We start from the raw sequence: 19,394 nt of genomic DNA on the forward strand, positions 1-19,394 counted from the left end.
TCTACATACTGCCAGGGAGAAAGGCAATGAAATCTTGGAGCTTAAATGTAATCTGGAGAACAAGAAGGAGGAGGTCGTGTAATTACTGTGCTTTTGCCATTTCTTACAAATTATATCTTCTGATTAACTGTATTAAACAAAACCAAGTACTTACATAACTGTATCTGAGTAAAAAAAAAAAAAAAGTATGTTTTGCAATTGATAAGGAGGTGTTCGTTCTTTTAACTTGTGATTTTTAAGGAATACGTATAGTTGCCATTATCTAAAATAGAAAAATCAAAGATTTTAATTACAATCTAGAAATTTTGGAGTCGCTGATAACAAAGCTATATAATGGTATAATGCCATTAACAATGTATGGGAATACAATTCTTAATAAGGCGAAGGGGCAGAAGGATCTGACTTAACATTCTTTGGGGAGTGGGGTGATGATATTTTTGTTCTCCTGCAACAAAATACATGGCAGAATCAATGGCTGTATTTTGAAAATACTCAGCTTCACTGAGCTTCTGTTTGGGTACCTGAGCAGTTTCTTTAACACCTGTGACAATTGGTCAGGTTTTCTGTGGCACTTAGCTCCACTAAGGCTTGTGGGTTTATTTGGTTATGCATAATCAGAGCAGTTTGGGGACTCTCACTTTTTCATTTAGCTGAATGCATGGGAGCAAAGACTGTTAGAAAACTTAATCATGTATGCTCTTTCTGGAACTTTAGGGGTTTTTTTAAAGTAAAAAACTATGAGATAGGTATTTTCCAAAATAAACTGGACTGGAAGGACAAATTTATACATGGTGTTCTCATTTATTCTTTGAACAGGTTTCCAGAATGGAGGAACAGGTAAACAGCTTAAAACAGTCAAATGAAAATCTTCAGAAGCATGTGGAAGACCTTCTGAATAAACTGAAGGAGGTAAGACAACTTGAAATATATGTGAAATATATGCGTTACAGTTGCTTCTACAAATTAAATTAGAAAATGTGTCAAATAGAAATAGTGGAATGCTCCCGCACCCTGTCTCTTCTTTAATTTACTAGGCAAAAGACCAGCAAGGTGGTATGGAGGAAAGATTTCACAATGAACTGAATGCCCACATAAAATTATCCAATTTGTATAAGGTGAGTTTTACTTGGGGCTGAATCTTAGCATTAAATGTAATGCAGGCCAGTTTTGTGTTTGTTTTCCCCACAAAATGTGGATGTGGGGAAGACTTAACTTCCATTGCAAAACGTTGTGAAACATCTAAAACATTTTCTTTGCTGCTGTCTTAGGCAGCTTTTGAAATCTTACATTGCTTGGGTCATTTTGTAGATTAAGTAAAAGTGGGGTTAAAATAGTAACTTTATGCTCGTGGTTTTGAGGCTTCATGTTGTATGGATGTGGTTATGTCTTGCGATGTTGTATTGGGAGGTAAAGGTTTGTATGTAAAATACGACTATGCAAGAGATTTTTCTGAGTTTGGTTAGCAGAAGTTAATTTCAAATAACATTGCAAGTGTTAGTGGTCTGATTAAGACACAGCTGAATGTCATGTATTGGGTCAAATAAGCACCATCTAAACAAGTGATGTTTGTTTGTTTTGTCGGCTCAGAGTGTGAAAAATATCCTATAGCATATTGACTGAGGCAAAGTCACCTAAAGAGGACAACCGATTACTCTTTAGTTTACCCAGGTTAAATGAGTTCTGTTTCCTGAGTTTTATTGCATAGATACCCGCATAAACATTCTACCCTGCGTAATTCTGAGTTCTGCATTAATACTTTTGTCTGATTAGACGTAAACTGATATCCCTTCATTGAACAGCAAGTCAATAGCTAGCTTTTCTGGAGCATAATGCATTACTATTTACTTTTTAATTTTGTTTTGTTTGTGGTGTTTTGTTTTTTTTTTTTACTCCTATTCATTCATGCTTTTATTACAGAATCATTGATTTGAAGGGGCTTAAAGGTTTGTCTTCCGCTTAATGTAGGCTTTGCTGCGTACTTGTAACTGCTGACATATTTGTCTGACCTGATATTAAAAGCATCGAGATTGAGTGCCCTCCCATGAGAGCCTATTCTGAGACTTCGCTGATTAGCAAAAGTTGAATTAACTTTATTTCAGTTGTCTCTAATGGACTTGCAGAATTGCTGAAGTATTGTACAGTCTTGCACTTCTGAGATATTTAGCTGGAAGCAAAGAAATATAAACTGTTTATATAAGATTCCCTAAAAATACCAAATTTTTCAGAATGATCATAATTGAGTACTTAAAATTCCTCCAGATTTTCTTTAGTGAAGAGAAGGAACAAAGCCAGCACTAGCTATAAAGCAGCTAAAGGGCATACATTTTATTTGGATTTGTCATATCAAATCAATGTCTGACACTTCTTACTCTCAGATGGGCAGTTTGTGTCAAAGTGAGACTTAATCCAAGTGGAAAGAGAATTGTCCAGTTTAGGTGAATCTTTCAGCATTTCACTCAAAAGCTGCATGTTCATAATTTTCGGTCAGTTTGAGCTTTCTTATAAAAATATTGTTATTACTGTGTAATAAAAGGTTAAACAAAATGCTTTTATTTAGAGTGCTGCTGATGACTCAGAGGCAAAGAGCAATGAACTGACAGGAGCAGTAGAAGAGCTGCACAAGCTGCTGAAGGAAGCAGGTGAAGGTAAGCTGTGGGTGAGAAATGGCAGATGGAACAGAACAGTTACGCTCCTTTGTAACTGCCTTGACGCATTGAAAAATAGGTATTGAGTGTTTATGAAAAGAACTTCATTAGGCTTTTGGGATGGTGGAAACGTCAGTCACTTTGTAACAAAAATTTTATGTGACTTTACTTGGGAGGGTGTGTGTGGGGAGGAACTATCTTCAAATATACCTGGAATTTTACTTTGGATTTTGATGAGAGGATCTGATTTTGCAAGATGTGTTTTCATTTTAGTTTCTTGTTTTAGATTCCTTTTCACTGATAAAAGGACAGGTCATATTTTAGCCCTCTTCTAAGCAAAGGTGATAGGCAGCAGTTCATGCTTCTGTCATGCTACTGAGTTTTCTCATCAGCATGAGCTTCTGCAGATCATATAAAGTTAAAGTAAAATTTAAGGTACATATGCAAATTTTGGTCTTTTTAAAAGGAAAAAATACAAACAACCACAACACAACAAACTGCTTGTCTGATTTGATTTTAGCTAATAAAGCAACCCAGGAGCATTTGGCTGAGATGGAAGAGTCAAAAGCTGTAATGGAAAAAGAACTGAGAGAGAAGATCAGTAAACTGGAAAAGGAGCTGGAGAATGCTAATGATTTACTGTCTGCTACAAAGCGTAAAGGTAGGGGTCACATTGGGAACTAAAATACCTAAAGCCTCAGGCTTTCTATTGTAAGTGGTCTTGCATGAAAATACTATGCTGAATTTCTATAGGAAGTAAGTGCATTAATCTTAATTCATCTTTGGTCATTTCTAATCATGAATTTTAAAAGCTTTTTCATGTGTGTATGTGTGTGTATATATCTATTTTTTTTCCCCACCAGAAAGTGCATTTCTATCAAAATGGTTTTTGAAGTTCTTTTGTTAATCTGACTTACCTTTTCAAAGAAAAGGGAGAGGAAACGTTTCTTTAAGGCTGAATCATGCTTTTAATGGTTTTCTGGAGAGGGGAGTGGGGTTGATAAACTGCTTACTTTCCTCTTAAAAAAAATTTTAAAAGCAATGGAAAGCAAACCTCTGTCCTTAAATTTCTATTTGACATTAAATCTTGCTCAATATCCACTGTTCTAGTTCTATCATTTTTGTGTTAAAGAAGAGTCTGTTTGCTGCATATAGGTTATTTCTAAAGGAAAGAGAGATCAGAGCAGGAAGGAACAGAGAGACATGAAGTATATCTGCTATCTCCCTATGTTAATTTAGTGAAAGTAAACAAGTGCTTTGCCACAGTAAACCTCCTGCAGTTTGCTGAGAAATCTGATGTTAAGCTTTGCTCCAGCGATTTCAATTGCTTACGTTCAGAAATCATCTAAATTTTAAAAGTCTGATAGCAAAAGCTTTTCAGCATTTCAAATTAATAGTCAGAGACCTTGATAATGTATGACATGGAATATTGTATATAATACCAGTCACTTGCACATATATATGTATAATATAGATGACAGAAAACTCTTAAACCAGCAACTTTAAGGACTTAAAATAGTGATTTAAAATACAGTAGTTATAAAGCACAAAGGTGTGTGAAGACATTCTTTATATTAATAAAGAATATTTATGATGGGAATTATTCCAGTTTTTAATGGTAATTGGTGGGATTATGTCTTCAGGAGCCATATTGTCTGAGGAGGAACTGGCAGCTATGTCTCCCACTGCTGCAGCAGTAGCTAAAGTAGTCAAGCCTGGAATGAAATTAACTGAGGTAAGTGAGAAGAAACTCCTCAATTTCAAGGCCCTTGAAATGCCAACAGAAATACGTTAATAATATAAGGGTGCAGGCTTCATTCACTGTTTTGGACTTGGTGTAATGCCTGACTGAAGTCGATGAAATTTTTGCATGCATTTCAGGCAGACTTTGCTAGCTAAGTTATTGGGATTTTTTTCAATATACCTTACAGTTTTTCTTAGTAGGTGAAAACATTTGTAGGGTCTTTTGGTTCTGACGTGTTTTTGTGTACATAAATTTTTGCATTTTTGGCAGGAGCTTTTTTTTTTTTTTAATTGGTACTGCTGCACATTTGGCTTATACTTGCAGGAAAAAATTAACATAGTGATAGGTTGTAAATATTCTAGGGGTATTTTTACACTTTTATTTATGCATTTATTATTTTTATTTTGTTTGTTATTGGTCATTTTGTCCAGCCATTAAATTACTTTCTTCTGTGCTTGCTGCTTTCTTTTGTGATGCTAGTTTTGATGTTTCTGTTGTCTTAAACTTGCTTAAGATCTGTCCATTTTACATAGAATTCTTTTATTGCATACAGTTGCACTATAAAAGTTTGCCATTTTAAAATTAATAGGGATAAACTGCTTTGCCATGGTATGAGTCCTAAAACCACATTTTTTTAAAAGTCCAACTTGTTTCTCTGAATTAATTAGTTTAGAGTTTTATAAAATTATACCACCTTAAGGTATGAATTATGTAATTACTAGTGGTTCTTTGATACATCTGGACAGGCATATTTAAAAAAAAAAATCTTTTGTTGCAGCTGTACAATGCATATGTAGAAACTCAGGATCAGTTGCTTTTGGAAAAGCTGGAGAATAAGAGAATCAATAAATATTTGGATGAAATAGTGCAGGAAGTAGAAGCCAAGGCACCAATCTTAAAACGCCAGCGTGAAGAATTTGAGCGTTCCCAAAAAGCTGTTGCTAGTCTGTCTGCAAAGCTTGAACAAGCTATGAAGGTCAGTATAAAATAAAAGAGCATGTAAAATTACGGAAAAATGGATTTTTAATTCTTTAATCCTAATTACTGTTAGTAAATGTATAAAATGGATCTTTTGGTCAACTTTTTGTGGGAAAATATCTGTTGAACTTTCTAGCTTGTGATTTATTGGACTGCATGCAGTATTTTACAGAAACAACATTTTTCAGAGATTTTTATAGTGAAGGCTTAAATATGGTGACTTACAATCTCTTGATTTTCTGAGAGAGTAGAATTCTTTATAAACAAAGTCCAAAGAAATAAAATTGGACTTCGGTGCCCCCTTCCCATTAATTTTGATACATACACTAATACAGCATGAAAGAGCATGGTTTTTGATTCCTAAATATGTGGAGTTTAACCTTTGGAGTGTAACTTTAAAGACGTGAAACGTAGTTTGATTCACAAGGCATGTCTCTCTAAATTACATTATCCCTCTGGAAAGAAATGTGTCTGAGTTTAATTGCTACGTGTTTCTTAATGTTTGTATGCTTGCAGGAAATCCAGCGATTGCAGGAGGACGCTGATAAAGCCAATAAGCATGCTTCTCTGCTTGAAAGAGAAAACCAGAGACTGGAAATACAAGTAAAAGACCTTTCACAGCAGGTAGAACAAATATTGCTATGGTTAAATTACTATTTGCAATTTATTTATTAACATGGTGCTGTATTTCTGAAGGTTACTTGGAAGTTTTGTTCAGCCACAGTCATGTACACTTTGGTTGTCATAACAGCCTTAGTGATGTTAAAAACTTCTCCTTTGGAAAATGTGATATTTACATTTCTGCTTACAAAATTAGAATAAGTTTAGCTGGATAGGAGTGATGCTCCTTTAGGATAATGTTGTTAAACATCTAAGTGGAAAACTTGTATATACGACTTCTTTGTTTGTTTGATTGGAATGTCCTGTGATCTGTTCGCAGAACTGAGCACAGAATATCTACTTCTGATTTTGATGTGGTTTCCTTTTGTCAAACTGTTTCTTCTATAATGTAATTATCTTATGAGTATTAATTGATTGTAATAGTTTGTATGTTGTAGGAAAAAATTTACTTAATTTCCAAGTACTTTAACATACTGTTTTTCAGAGTGAACTTTTGAATCTGTGTGCAAGTCTTACGCTAGAATGTTCTCTTTCAGATTCATGTGCTTTTAATGGAACTTGAAGAAGCTAGAGGCAATCATGTGATTCGTGATGAAGAAGTGAGCTCCGCTGACATCAGTAGCTCTTCTGAAGTGATATCTCAACATCTAGTCTCTTACAGAAATATTGAAGAACTTCAGCAGCAGAATCAGCGTCTATTGGTGGCTCTTCGGGAGCTGGGAGAGGCTAGAGAAAAAGAAGAGCAAGAAACGACGTCATCTAAGTAAATTATCTGTTCTTTCTAGTAAACTGTTTATACTAAATAGTAACAGATTTATTCAAACACTTCATTTTTTTGCTTCTGATCATTATTAATTGTGTGCATGTGCATATGTAACTGTGCATATGCTCATGAGCATCTATAATTCATAAAGGCAAATCGTTATTAAGAAACGTTGTCTGCAGTTTTAGATTAAAATGGCTTTATAGCTATATGTCTTGTAATAGGTCCTCTCATCAAAATCCAAAGTAAAAATAATTGTCGGTCTTTTATTGAATGTGATTTCACACAACGGAGCTGTTTTTCAAAAAAGATAAGTTTTCATTCCTGTTAGCTGAACAAAAAAATTGAATATGTGCATATCTAATACACTAGCTGTAAACCCGCAGATACTGTAATTCTGCATTTAAAGTTCTTAGCCTGATTCTCTGTTCATGCTACTGACTGTTGGTTGAAGTTATTCACATGAATAGAATTAACTCTGTTCTGCTTTTCATGGAAGAGGCCTGCTTTCTTTGTCATCTACAAAATGGCAAGCCCGAAGGCCAATCTTTCTATAAGTTTGCTCAAAAATCTCAGTGGTGCTTAACTTTCAAAGATGCGATAAACGTACACTGAAGGACTTGGGACAAAATGCAGGGGTTATATGCCTCGCTGTGTATATTACTGAAAACAACTATTGTTGGTTTCAGGATTTCTGAGCTTCAGAGTCAGCTTGAGGAAGCTCTCAATGAGCTAGAAAAACTGCGTGAATCACGTCATCATCAGTTGCAGCTTGTTGAATCTATAGTTCGTCAGCGTGATATGTTCCGCATATTGTTGGCACAGACCACAGGAGCTATCATTCCTTTGCAAGGTAAGCTTCACATCTCTGCAACATTGAGGGGGGAAAAAAAAAAAATTGTCATTTGTTGTGAATTTTCAGTAATGGTGCTCTAATGGTGCTAGTCACTTCTGTTAATCTGGTATTTAACTTTTACCCTTACTCCCTGGAAAACCCATGGATTTGGATTTAGACACAACTTTATTTTTACAGTTTAATAACTTGCTACATAATGACTGAGATGTAGTGGTGACTATGTGTGTTCTGGTTAGCATATTGTAGGTGTAAAGAATGAGTTGCTCAGGAATGCTCAAGACTTTCCCAGCAATACAGTATTGGTTTTAGCCATATTTCAGCATGATTATATGATCTTCTGCTTTGGCAAGCATTCATTCAATTGTTGCCTTTAAAATCCTGTTTATCTTTTCTTAGCTTCAGGTATATTACCAGAGGAGATTTCTCTTACATCTACTCCAAAGCGCCCAAATTTACCTCAAGCAATGTCAACTCCTGCTCCAGTGTCAATGACTGAGTCAGTGGAGACGGTGGAGGCTAAGGCTGCACTTAAGCAGGTATATTTTTCAGTAAACACAGGGGAAAGCTATTACTGTTCCTTTTTACTCTTGTAAGCACTTTAATGTCTATTCTTTGATGTAGTTGCAGGAAGTTTTTGAGAACTATAAAAAAGAAAAGGCGGAGAATGACAAGTTGCTGAATGAACAAAATGAAAAGCTTCAGGAGCAGGTCACAGACTTGAGGTCACAAAATGCAAAGATATCCACACAGCTGGAATTTGCCTCCAAACGGTAAATCAGCTATTTTATTTCATTGCCTTATGTATGTGTTCTCTATCAATAGAATCATGTTGACTCCTTGATATCATTTGCTCAGGAAGAGTTGCCAGTTAAACATTAACATTGTCTATTCTATTAAAGAACACAAAGGAAATGGTGAAAGTGGGATCAAGAGTATACCTTCTAGCCGAGTAAGCCACACGTGTGAAAACTGATGCCAAGAACATGAAACATATGGCTGTGTACATACACCTCTTGCAATTAAACAATTTAATGTGGCAAACATATACTTTGCTTTGTTGTTCCATGTGAAGTTATGAAATGCTGCAGGATAACGTTGAAGGCTATCGTCGAGAAATAACATCTCTGCATGAAAGAACCCAGAAACTCACAGCAACAACTCAGAAGCAAGAGCAGATAATTAACACTATGACTCAAGACCTCAGGGGAGCTAATGAAAAACTGGCAGTGGCAGAGGTTAGTAATACAGTGTATTATACTCCTAGATATGTCAAGTTTGCACAAGAGTTTTTCTTGTGATTATCTTGAAAGCTGTCAGAACTTGAATGTGTGGCCTTTTGAGTGCATCAGCAATTAAATTTGTAAAAGCTTGTGTGCATGTATATTTGGTGCGTACATTTGTAACATTCTGCAAAATATCTCAAGTAGTGAGTGAAGATGGAACAGCATTCCAAAGGTGTTTCAATTTACAGAGAAAACAGAATGTGATTAGTGAAACAGTTGTGTTCTTACTGTTGTTGGCTTAATTTGCATGAATTTTAATTTATAATCTGTAATCTTAAAAGCTTTTTTTGAAAATATTATTAACTGATCATAAAAATAATATTGTCCAAATTAAAATTAATGAACAGATTTGCGATTGATAACAAAGGTCTTGTTATTACTTGCTGTCTTAAAGGTCAGAGCAGAAAACTTAAAAAAAGAGAAAGATATCTTGAAGATGTCAGATGTGCGTTTGACTCAGCAACGTGAATCTTTATTAGTTGAACAAAGAGGACAGAACTTGCTGCTTACTAATTTGCGAACTATTCAGGTATGTGGTATTATTCTTATGTCCAAGTCCGGTCTGTCTTTCAGAGTTTTCAATAAATGCCCATCAAAATCAACTTCAACAGTCATGGGATTGGATCTTAAAGTGGATTTTTTTTTTTTCTGTTACAAATTGACACTGAACATAAAATACTTGGGCAACTTGTTTAAGCAAGTTTGTTATTCCTGTCCTAAATTATGATACTCTGTTATTTGCCTGGGCAAAGTCCTGAGAATTTTGAGTTGATGAGAATGGTTTTCACAATAAAATGGAAACAAAACACATGAAACAAAGTGAAAGGAAAAAAATCTGTATGTTAATTTTTATGATAGCAAAATTTACCTTGGTAGTTTATTTTCCTATTGTTTTAAGGTATATTTACTTACATACTTTTTTATCTTCTATTATAAGGTGTATTGACTATTAGAGCATAAATATTTAAGGTTGCACGTTTTGTCATGTGACTGAATTCTATTTCTGTAGTAGATCTTTTGGGGTTTTTTTAATCCCTGGAATTAGGCTCCATGGATAATAGATTTTCTTCTGATAATACTTACTGTTTTGTAATTTTCTATATCTACCTATTATTGCTTGCTCCCTGCAATAATTATTTTGTGGGTGGGAGGAGTGTTGTGACAACTTTATATGAAGTGCTGCAGTAACTCAGAAGAAAATTATTAAAGTGTATTGTAAGCATAGTACATTATGCTTTTTTATCAGGGAATACTGGAGAGGTCCGAGACAGAAACAAAACAAAGACTCAATAATCAGATAGAAAAGCTAGAGCGTGAGATAGCTCAGCTGAAGAAGAAACTAGAAAGTGAGATGGAACAAAGACATTCCCTTACCAAAAATCAAGAGGTAAGTATAATTGTAAATATGCTAAACTTGTTTTAGTGAAAATAAAACCACAGTTGCATGGCTTCTGCCAGCTTACAGTGCATTGATTTTCATATGTGAAATTTATAAACATACTTGATTTTGTGCCGTTTGTGAATAATTACAAGTTTAAGAACCTTGTATTTTGAGGTTCATATCCTGGATCTTAAGAGGCAACTCGAGACTGAGATAAACCGTCACACAAACACAAAGGAACTTTTGAAGAATGCCCAGAAAGAAACTGCGATGTTGAAACAGCAGCTTAACAATACAGAGGCTCAGCTAGCATCTCAGTCATCCCAGAGGGCTCCAGGGAAAGGTAAGATGTTTTTCTACATTGAATTTCTCTTTAAGTTAACCATTGCTGTCTGCAGACTGGTAAAATTCATAATTCATAATAATTTAGAATTAGGAGGACAGTACACTAAATAATAAACCTCTTCATTATTATGATCACATATTCAAACAAATGGTAACCAGGATGATTTGTTAAAGCAAAATTAATGTCCAATCAGTCTTTGACAAAGGGGAAAAATAAAGCAAAACTTATTAAAGGGTTCTTTTTATTTTTATTTGAAAGAACTTAAGTCTGTTAGGTGACTTTTTTTAAATAGCCAATTTTTTTTGTCTGAATCAACAATGTATATTGTAAGCCACTATTTTGGTTAGGGCTGACAATTTTATTTAGGGAAGTTTTGTGAGGGTGATTGTTTTTTCCATGTTATTATCCTAAAAACACTTCAGTTTTCAACAGAACAGTGGTTTAAAAAACTGAATTAAACTTCATTGGTTAATGAATGTGTTCTAATATTATAGGTCAGCCTAATACAAATGAAGATGTGGATGATCTTGTAAGTCGACTAAGACAAGCTGACGAACAAGTTAATGACCTCAGAGAAAGACTCAAGACTAGTTCTAGTAATGTGGAACAGTACAGGGCCATGGTTCTTAGTCTAGAGGAATCCCTTAATAAGGAAAAACAAGTAAGTAGTTACCATTGTTTATTAGAGCGAAAACAGAAATGAAAGATGGTTTGTTTGGGGTTTTTTTTGCTACAGTACAGTACGGTCTGTAGAATTATGGGAGGAATTACAAAAAACCTAAAGTTAGTTTAGAAGGCATTAGAATATAATGTAGTGAGACCGTATTTTAGACAATTTTGTTAGAAACACTTTTAATCGTGGAAATATTAAACCTTTTTGCAGCATATTTTTAAAACGTTGAATTGTAAATTTGACTGAAAGCTGTACTCTGCCAATGTCTTCCTTTGAAGGAGGGGAATTGACTTTTAAAAACTCTTCCTTATAACCCTGTGATCAATGATTAAAAATATTAATTAGCTCTCAATCAAAAGAAGTTAAATTCACACCTTCTGCGTCACTAAGGTCTTCAGTGATGCAAAAGAACACTGTATGTGGTATTCACGGGAAAAGCTGTAAGAACAGCCTTCCAATCTGTCATATACTCCACTATGTTAATAGCAAACGAAGCCTGTTCTTCCAAGCTGTTCAGCGTGTCAAAATAAGATAGACTGGGGAGACAGAATTCTGGTTTTTTTTCCACTGAAGTTACAGCATCAGTAGACGATGGAGTGCTGTTTGTCTAGTGTCCAAGTTCTCTGCCTGTCTGTGTTCTGTTACTGTAAAAACTTCGTTGTGGCTTGATAGGCTTTAACAGTATTGCAGACTTTAGTGTGTAATAAAAAGATATGCTTGATGCTGCACTCTTGAGTGTAGTCACCTGAAACTGTTCTTAGATGTCCTTCATGAAGTATTGCAGCTTTGAAGGGAAATAAAAAAAAAAAAAAATCTATATTTTCAATGGTATTTGTGATTTTCCACATTTTCAGTTTGTTCTAAGTGAGATGCTGAGAATACCTGTTCTGGCTTTAAATTGTTAATAAAACAGTGGTTTCACATCAGAATACCATATTTTAAGGGAAAAAAACACTGATCTCTTATGATGGGTTTTAATGAAGGTGACAGAGGAAGTTCGTGCAACAGTTGAAACTCGTCTGAAGGAATCTTCAGAGTATCAAGCACAGCTGGAAAAGAAGCTGATGGAGTCAGAGAAAGAAAAGCAAGAACTGCAAGAGGAGAAACGTAAAGCTGTGGAGAATATGGAACAACAGGTATGCACTGAATGCGTCCTCCCTTAAACTCCCTTGTAGAGAGTCCACAAGAATGTGCTTTTACATCATTCCCTAAAATTCAATTTGTTTTCACAGTATAGTAGCATCCAAAACTAAATCTTTTATGATGGCTAACTAAATTTGAGAGGTTTCCAAACATGAGTAGTACATTAACCTTATCACTTTGTTAAGGTGGTTGTGTATTTAAAGCTGTCACTATCTTCCTGAACTTTGAGCACTGTTTGCAGAAAAACACAAGTAAAGCTTTTGAGAAAGGTTTCAGAAAACCCTTTCTGGAACATGAGCCAAAACCAAATTTGTAGCGTACACGTATTTTAAAACTAGAGTGGTCTGTGCCCTTATTTGTTGGGTTTATGTCTGGGCTCTTGTTGGGGTTCAAAGAAACAAGATGACTGCAGCTAGAATTACTGCAGGCCTGACTCTGAAAGAACAGTAACATGTTTTTACCAGGAAAGAGCTCTGTATGTTAATAAGTCAAAATCTTGAAAGTATTTCTCTTTAGATTAAAATTAGTATTAAAAAAAAAAGGTAAATAAAATAACCACCTTTGGTTCTACATTATTCATGACTGTCTGCATTCAAAGCCTTGCTGTGTTCAATACTCTGTGAAATACTTTGCCATTTAGTCTTGGTTTTGTTCTTGTTTTGTTTTTTGTTGTTCCCCCCCACCCCCATCCCTTATAGCTATCAGAACTAAAGAAGAGTCTGTCAACCGTGCAATCAGAAGTTCAGGAAGCTCTTCAGAGAGCCAGCACAGCTCTAAGTAATGAACAACAAGCCAGACGTGACTGCCAGGAGCAAGTATGTAGTATTTGCTTATTTTAGCCAGAGGTAGTAAACTTAATGTTAGTTTTTCATTGTTTTTCAGTTGAACTCAAAACGTTTTTTAAAGGTAGTGCTGCTGGTCAGAGACTTGTGGAGGCAAGAAAAGCGCTGTAAGAGCACTTTCTCTATTTTGTGAACAGCTGCTTATTAGTGCGTCATTCTTCTGCCTGATCAAACATTGTGGTAATATCAATTAAACTGACTTTGAATATAAAGTTGTGCTGCAAGCACAGTTTGTGTCATGTTTAAGAAAACAACAGAAGATGCAATGGATTACTGTTTCTGAGGTCTGTTTCATTATGTAAAAAAATTGATTGGGGAATGTAACTAACTGTTTTTAATGAATTGCTACCTCACTCTTCTGAGGGGAGAGCAAAAAAGAAAACTGAATTCTCACAACAAGACGATGGGGAAAAAATCTTTCTAACCTGAAACATAATTGTCATCTTTTAAAACTGTGGGGCAATTTAATGCTGTGGGGATATTTAGCAGCACCTGATAAGATTGTCTTGTTACCAGCTGTTATTTAAAGGGAATCTACTTTTCTGCAGGTGATAATTCCAGCAACACTGATCAGTGTAAAGGATGTAGAAAAACTTTTGGCTGTTGTTTAATCCAACCCAAAATTTAGTAGACAGGCATTTCCATGTTTTTCAGCTAATACTATGACCATAGTCTGTCCTTAGCTTTTTAACCTCATGCAGTAAATATCTTTGCCCGTTCACATGTAAAAGTAACCAGTGGATGTTCTTAGACTAATACCTGCCTGTTACCCGTGCAGAATCTGCAGCAAGAGGCTTGATTGTAGAGTAACTATAGAAGTACGTCCTCCTTCTAGCTACTCAAAGAAAATTATTTCAAATTCTGATTTTTTTTAAAAAATAGTGATTTCTTTAAGGGAACCATACTAAGCTTATCCGTTTTTGTTTGGTTTTTTTTTTTGTACTTGAGAATGACAAAGTATTTGGCCAGTGATTTTCTTTTTGATTAGTGGTTACTGATTTTGTTTAGAATTTGAGAATCTCTTTGTACATACAGATATAACACTAAAGGTAATAATCTTTTCTTTCTGTTTTTTTTCTTCCTGCAGGCAAAGATGGCTTCTGAAGCTCAAAATAAATATGAACGGGAATTAATGCTTCATGCTGCTGATGTTGAAGCATTACAGGCTATTAAAGACCAAGTTGCCAAGAATGCAGCGGTAAGGCAGCAGCTAGAGGAAGCTGCTCAGAAAGCTGAGTCTGAATTGTTGGAGTGCAAAGCCTCCTGGGAAGAGAGAGAGAGAATGATTAAGGTATGATTGGTTTTATGGTTTCAGTGGTTTTTTCAGTTAACAGAAATTCAGCCACAGAATTCACAGCCACTGAACAATTTTGTTGTAGGATGAAGCTTCAAAACTTGCATCCCGCTGTGAAGATTTGGAAAACCAAAATCGATTGTTACATGAACAGCTGGAAAGTCTGAGTGATAAGATGGTGACCTCTATGAAAGAAGCCATGCCAACTGCAGTGAATGTTTCTCTCAATGAGGAAGGCAAATCCCAGGAACAAATCTTAGAAATTCTTAGGTAAATCTAGCTCTGGGCTCATTCTCTCAGTGGTTGTAAATTGGTTGCCAAATTAAATAGTTCTGTAGGATAATGTATAAAATTTAAGCGCTTTTTTGCTACGTAGGAGGTGGTTGTTCTACGTCAGTACCTAATAGAGGAGATTTCTTTCTACTCCTAGGAAAAAAACGTGAGTCAATTATGACAGGAAGCTAAATCAGATTTTAGCAAATGTGATTGGCAAGAAAGTGTCATAGAGGTGATTTTTTCTCATTGTTTTTAGGCGGCTTATGTAGATTGTCAAGAATTTTTATCTAGGATTTTCTTTTTGACCTTTCTGAACCAATTTCTCAGTAGACCTTCAGATATAAAATGCTTCAACTTAAAATGCTTTGTCTTGCATTTTCGTTGGCATGATGCTTTGTTCATTTTCTTATTGCAGATTTATACGTCGAGAAAAGGAGATTGCAGAAACTAGATTTGAGGTGGCCCAGGTGGAGAGTTTGCGTTACCGTCAGAGAGTGGAGCACCTGGAAAGGGAACTCCAGGAATTGCAGGACAGTCTCAATGCTGAGAGAGAGAAGGTGCAGGTATGGTTGGATATTATTGGTTATAATTTCAATAAGTAGAGAGAGGGCTGTTCTCTGTGTTCTACTCTTTGTCTTTGATGCCTGTGCCCAAAAATGGAGAGTTTTGGAAGAATTGGGAGCTTTTAAACTGAGGTTGTTATATAGCCAAATGGAGGGTCTTGTTCTGAGTCCTGTGAAGCAGTGTGGCAATTCCAAAATCACATAAATAGGGAAAATAAAGATAATTTCTCTCATTTTTTTTCCCCATCTCCTATTTCTTAAGCGATATTTACTTGTTTTGAATGTACATGTGGCATAATGAATGCCATGGTAGCTTTCAAAGATGGTGTTATGCGAGGTCTGGGTAAGTATATGTGCATGTGCAAGCAAAACAAATGACTGAGTTTAAATCTTTTCAAAAGGTAACAGCAAAAACCATTGCACAGCATGAAGAATTAATGAAAAAAACTGAGACCATGAACGTACTGATAGAAACCAACAAGATGCTAAGAGAAGAGAAGGAGAGGCTAGAGCAAGAGCTACAACAAATTCAAGCAAAGGTTAGTACTGAGTTTCACATATATTTTTCAGATATTCGAGCTGATGAATTAACATCTGGATATATCATTGCTAACTACAATAAATACATTATTTACATTGTGATTATTCCTTTATGACATATACAAATGAGGAAACTTTCCATTTAGAATTTTAGAAGACGTTGGTCCCCCTAGAATATTGGAAAGGTTAACTGAACTGTTTCATTTAAATGAAACTCAAAATCGGCATTTAACCTTGGCTAGAGGTATACCGGTAACAAGGATATTATCAGCAGATAGATGAAAAACAGGAATACATATAGAGCAGACCACAGCTTTATTAAGAGTTTAAAAGGGAGATGCATGCCTCTTCCCATTTCTACATGTCAGTTATTTAATGGAATCCAGTGCAGTGTTGCTTGGCTTCTAACATGTAGTTAATAATTGATTTCCTGTACCGAAGTACGAAGAGTGAGAATCTAAGATTGTGAAGGCATACCTATGGGTTTTTTTTTCCTCTCTGTAGGATCATCCCCTCCTCTTGCTCCTCATCCTTCTCCCTGCCCCAAGCTGACCACTGAAAGGCAGAGAGTTGGAAAAGAAGCTATGTCATGACTTCTTGAGGGTGTTGGTTTTGCGTTCTCTGTCCCTCTTACCATCATTGTTCAAGGCCTACCATATTCCATTTCCTTCAATCTCTTAAGATCCAGAGAGTTTAATCCCCAGTTGTGTTTTTTCAGGTACGCAAGCTTGAGGCAGACATTCTACCTCTACAAGAGTCTAATGCTGAACTAAGTGAGAAAAGTGGAATGTTGCAGGCAGAGAAAAAGCTGTTGGAAGAAGATGTTAAACGCTGGAAAGCCCGGACCCAGGTGGGGAATGCATGTTTTCAGGGAAGGTGTTGTGGAAAAAAAAAAGAACTAAAAAAACAAAAGAGTTCTAAAATTTCTTAAAAACAACAACAAACTAAGAAATGTATTTGAATTATAAAGCATTGTTTATGTAGCTTCAAAATAGGCTATTCTAATTCATAGGCATTCCAATTCAAAATGCAAAAGCAATAGCTCTAATTCAAAGAGATTTTCTGGATATAACTGTATAATCATCTTATGAAAACGCAAACTATTTTCTCAACCTTTCAGCATTTATTGAGTCAACAGAAGGATACTGATCTCGAAGAGTATCGGAAGCTGCTTTCAGAGAAGGAGGCGAACACCAAGCGTATACAACAAATGAGTGAAGAAACAGGCAGGCTTAAAGCAGAAATAGCCAGGTGTGGTATAAGTCAATTAGTAAAAAGTTTTGTGCAAAGCAAAGTATTTTAAATAAAGCTGTATCTGGAAGTGTAACTTCTTAACTGTCTCCGTGTAACTATAAAACCTTTGGTATTCTTAGTGTAGGTTGGTAATACGCAGATGAAATGAAGTGAGAATTGTTTTGGAAACTGTCTTTTAGCTGAACTTATTCTAAACTAATCTATTGTAGAATAATTTGTATATTGCAAAATCCTAGAAAACATAATTCACTACAGATAATGCCTGTGATATTACATAAAAATCAATACATTTCAATATTGCTCAATGTCAAACATCTCATTTGCATCTTCCTCCAATCTCTTGTTATTTAGAACTAATGCATCCTTGACTACAAGCCAGAATCTTGTTCAGAGCCTCAAGGATGAAGTAACCAAAGTAAGAACGGAAAAGGACACTTTGCAGAAAGAACTAGATGCTAAAGTGGCTGACATACAAGAAAAAGTGAAAACTATAACACAGGTCAAGAAAATTGGGCGCAGGTACAAGACTCAATACGAGGAGCTGAAAGCACAGCATGATAAGGTAGATGTGCTTTTTCTTTGTTTCCAAAGAAATTCTGTAAAAAACTTGTATGTTTTCATCTAGAGTCATGCATAATCTAGCTGATGATCTTCATGTTCCCTTAGTATAATACTGTATGAATACTTAATCTGTGAAGAGAAAAGCAGAAAATTACATTGTTTATTCTGTTGTTAGCTCAAACTGCCACAAAGCATGAGCTGCGTATCACTTAATACTTTGCAGTATTCTTAACAGAACTTTAGCCTTCATTAGAATTCCTGGGTTTTGCTCTTTTGCCCAGAACATTTTAAACAATTGGTTTACATGCAGAAGCAACTTGTGAAAGTAATGACATTCTAATCAGATAGTACCCTTTAGCCTGATACCACTTGACGTATTTCAGATGGTTGCCAAAGCGTCAACTCAGTCTCTTGTAGAACAACAAGAAGAACAAGTTTCTGTCCAGGAAGTACAAGAGCTGAAAGACACTCTCAGTCAAGCTGAAGTGAAGACAAAGGCTTTGGAGACTCAGGTTGAAAGTTTACAAAAGGTAAGAACAGCATGAATAAGGTAAGAACAGTGAACAATTTCAGAGTATTGTGCTCTACTGCAATCTTAAATGCATAACTGAAGAATGTGAGGGTGTTTTTCTGTGTGTGTGTGCGCATGTGTGCACAGAAATTATTGTGAAGTGACCTATTTGTGCCTCTACCTTGTTGGGAAAGAGGGACCTTAAACCTGGTTTAAATCCTGTGTTTAGTGTGTCTCATGCTGTTTCTTGGAATAAATAAGTGGAAAAGAGACTGCTGTTCTCTCAACTGTTGCATTCAGAGAGGACTGGCCTTCTCTATTGTTGATTAGAAGATTAGATTTTTAACCTTATTACAGTGGCCAGCTAATACTAGGTCCTTGGAGCTTGTTAGGCTATATATTTGCCAGAGTAGCTGATTATGGCCAATAGCTGCAATCTCTCTCTCTCTCTCTAGACTATAGCAGAAAAGGAAACTGAAGTTAGAAATCTTCAGGAGCAGATAACGCAGCTACAATCAGAACTTGCTCGTTTTCACCAAGATCTGCAAGAGAAGACTACGCAGGAAGAACAGCTCAGGCAACAGATCACTGAGAAGGAAGAGAAAACTCGGAAGACCTTGCTTGCGGCCAAGCAGAAAATTGCACAGTTAGCTGGTATTACAATATTTTTTCTGTCCTTAAGGTGTCTTTTTCTGTTTGGGTTTTTTATTATTCCTATGGAAAAGCATTTAGACAGGATGCTTAGGAAAATACGGCCTACTTCATATTTTACTGAAAAGTTTTTTCTAGATTAGATGTTACAGGAATTCTTCTAAAACTTAAATTTTACTTTTATCGTCTCCTGAAGGAATTATGTAACTAGAGGTACACTGGAGGTAAAAAAAGTTTTGCTTAGTTTTAGCCAGCCAATGTGATAACCCCCATTTTTTATCCTTTTGTTGATTAGAGCAGATTGACCCTACTAACATTTCAGGTAATTGTCCCCTTCCCTAAGCATAGGGGTCTAAAACATACTGTCTCCTCTATTTTTAATTGAGAGGAGTTGAGAGGAATGATGGTGTAAGAGCTTGCTGAAAACATCTTACTCTTTTGTGACTACTTTATTTAATTTTTTATTTAT

General features: G+C 35.6%; 1 protein-coding gene across 1 annotated transcript in view; it reads left to right on the forward strand.

Annotated features, from left to right (window-relative positions):
* TPR (translocated promoter region, nuclear basket protein) overlaps positions 1–18,928 on the forward strand; it is a gene marked incomplete at both ends in the record, with an annotated part of 22,832 nt that extends 3,904 nt beyond the window's left edge. The window contains 28 exons of the mRNA XM_009573626.1: positions 6–73; positions 817–909; positions 1,035–1,115; positions 2,558–2,645; positions 3,166–3,306; positions 4,289–4,380; positions 5,168–5,365; positions 5,884–5,991; positions 6,525–6,751; positions 7,441–7,604; positions 8,004–8,143; positions 8,229–8,377; positions 8,680–8,842; positions 9,285–9,419; positions 10,137–10,277; positions 10,446–10,614; positions 11,112–11,278; positions 12,274–12,426; positions 13,132–13,248; positions 14,363–14,566; positions 14,655–14,839; positions 15,261–15,408; positions 15,810–15,947; positions 16,667–16,798; positions 17,069–17,199; positions 17,554–17,764; positions 18,147–18,293; positions 18,730–18,928. Coding sequence (XP_009571921.1) covers positions 6–73; positions 817–909; positions 1,035–1,115; positions 2,558–2,645; positions 3,166–3,306; positions 4,289–4,380; positions 5,168–5,365; positions 5,884–5,991; positions 6,525–6,751; positions 7,441–7,604; positions 8,004–8,143; positions 8,229–8,377; positions 8,680–8,842; positions 9,285–9,419; positions 10,137–10,277; positions 10,446–10,614; positions 11,112–11,278; positions 12,274–12,426; positions 13,132–13,248; positions 14,363–14,566; positions 14,655–14,839; positions 15,261–15,408; positions 15,810–15,947; positions 16,667–16,798; positions 17,069–17,199; positions 17,554–17,764; positions 18,147–18,293; positions 18,730–18,928 — 4,089 coding nt within the window. The remainder of the gene's footprint in view (positions 1–5; positions 74–816; positions 910–1,034; positions 1,116–2,557; positions 2,646–3,165; positions 3,307–4,288; positions 4,381–5,167; positions 5,366–5,883; positions 5,992–6,524; positions 6,752–7,440; positions 7,605–8,003; positions 8,144–8,228; positions 8,378–8,679; positions 8,843–9,284; positions 9,420–10,136; positions 10,278–10,445; positions 10,615–11,111; positions 11,279–12,273; positions 12,427–13,131; positions 13,249–14,362; positions 14,567–14,654; positions 14,840–15,260; positions 15,409–15,809; positions 15,948–16,666; positions 16,799–17,068; positions 17,200–17,553; positions 17,765–18,146; positions 18,294–18,729) is intronic.
* Between the last annotated feature and the right edge of the window lie 466 nt (positions 18,929–19,394).

Source organism: Fulmarus glacialis, unplaced genomic scaffold (genome assembly GCF_000690835.1).
Source record: "Fulmarus glacialis isolate BGI_N327 unplaced genomic scaffold, ASM69083v1 scaffold39672, whole genome shotgun sequence".
Taxonomy (NCBI): Eukaryota; Metazoa; Chordata; class Aves; order Procellariiformes; family Procellariidae; genus Fulmarus; species Fulmarus glacialis.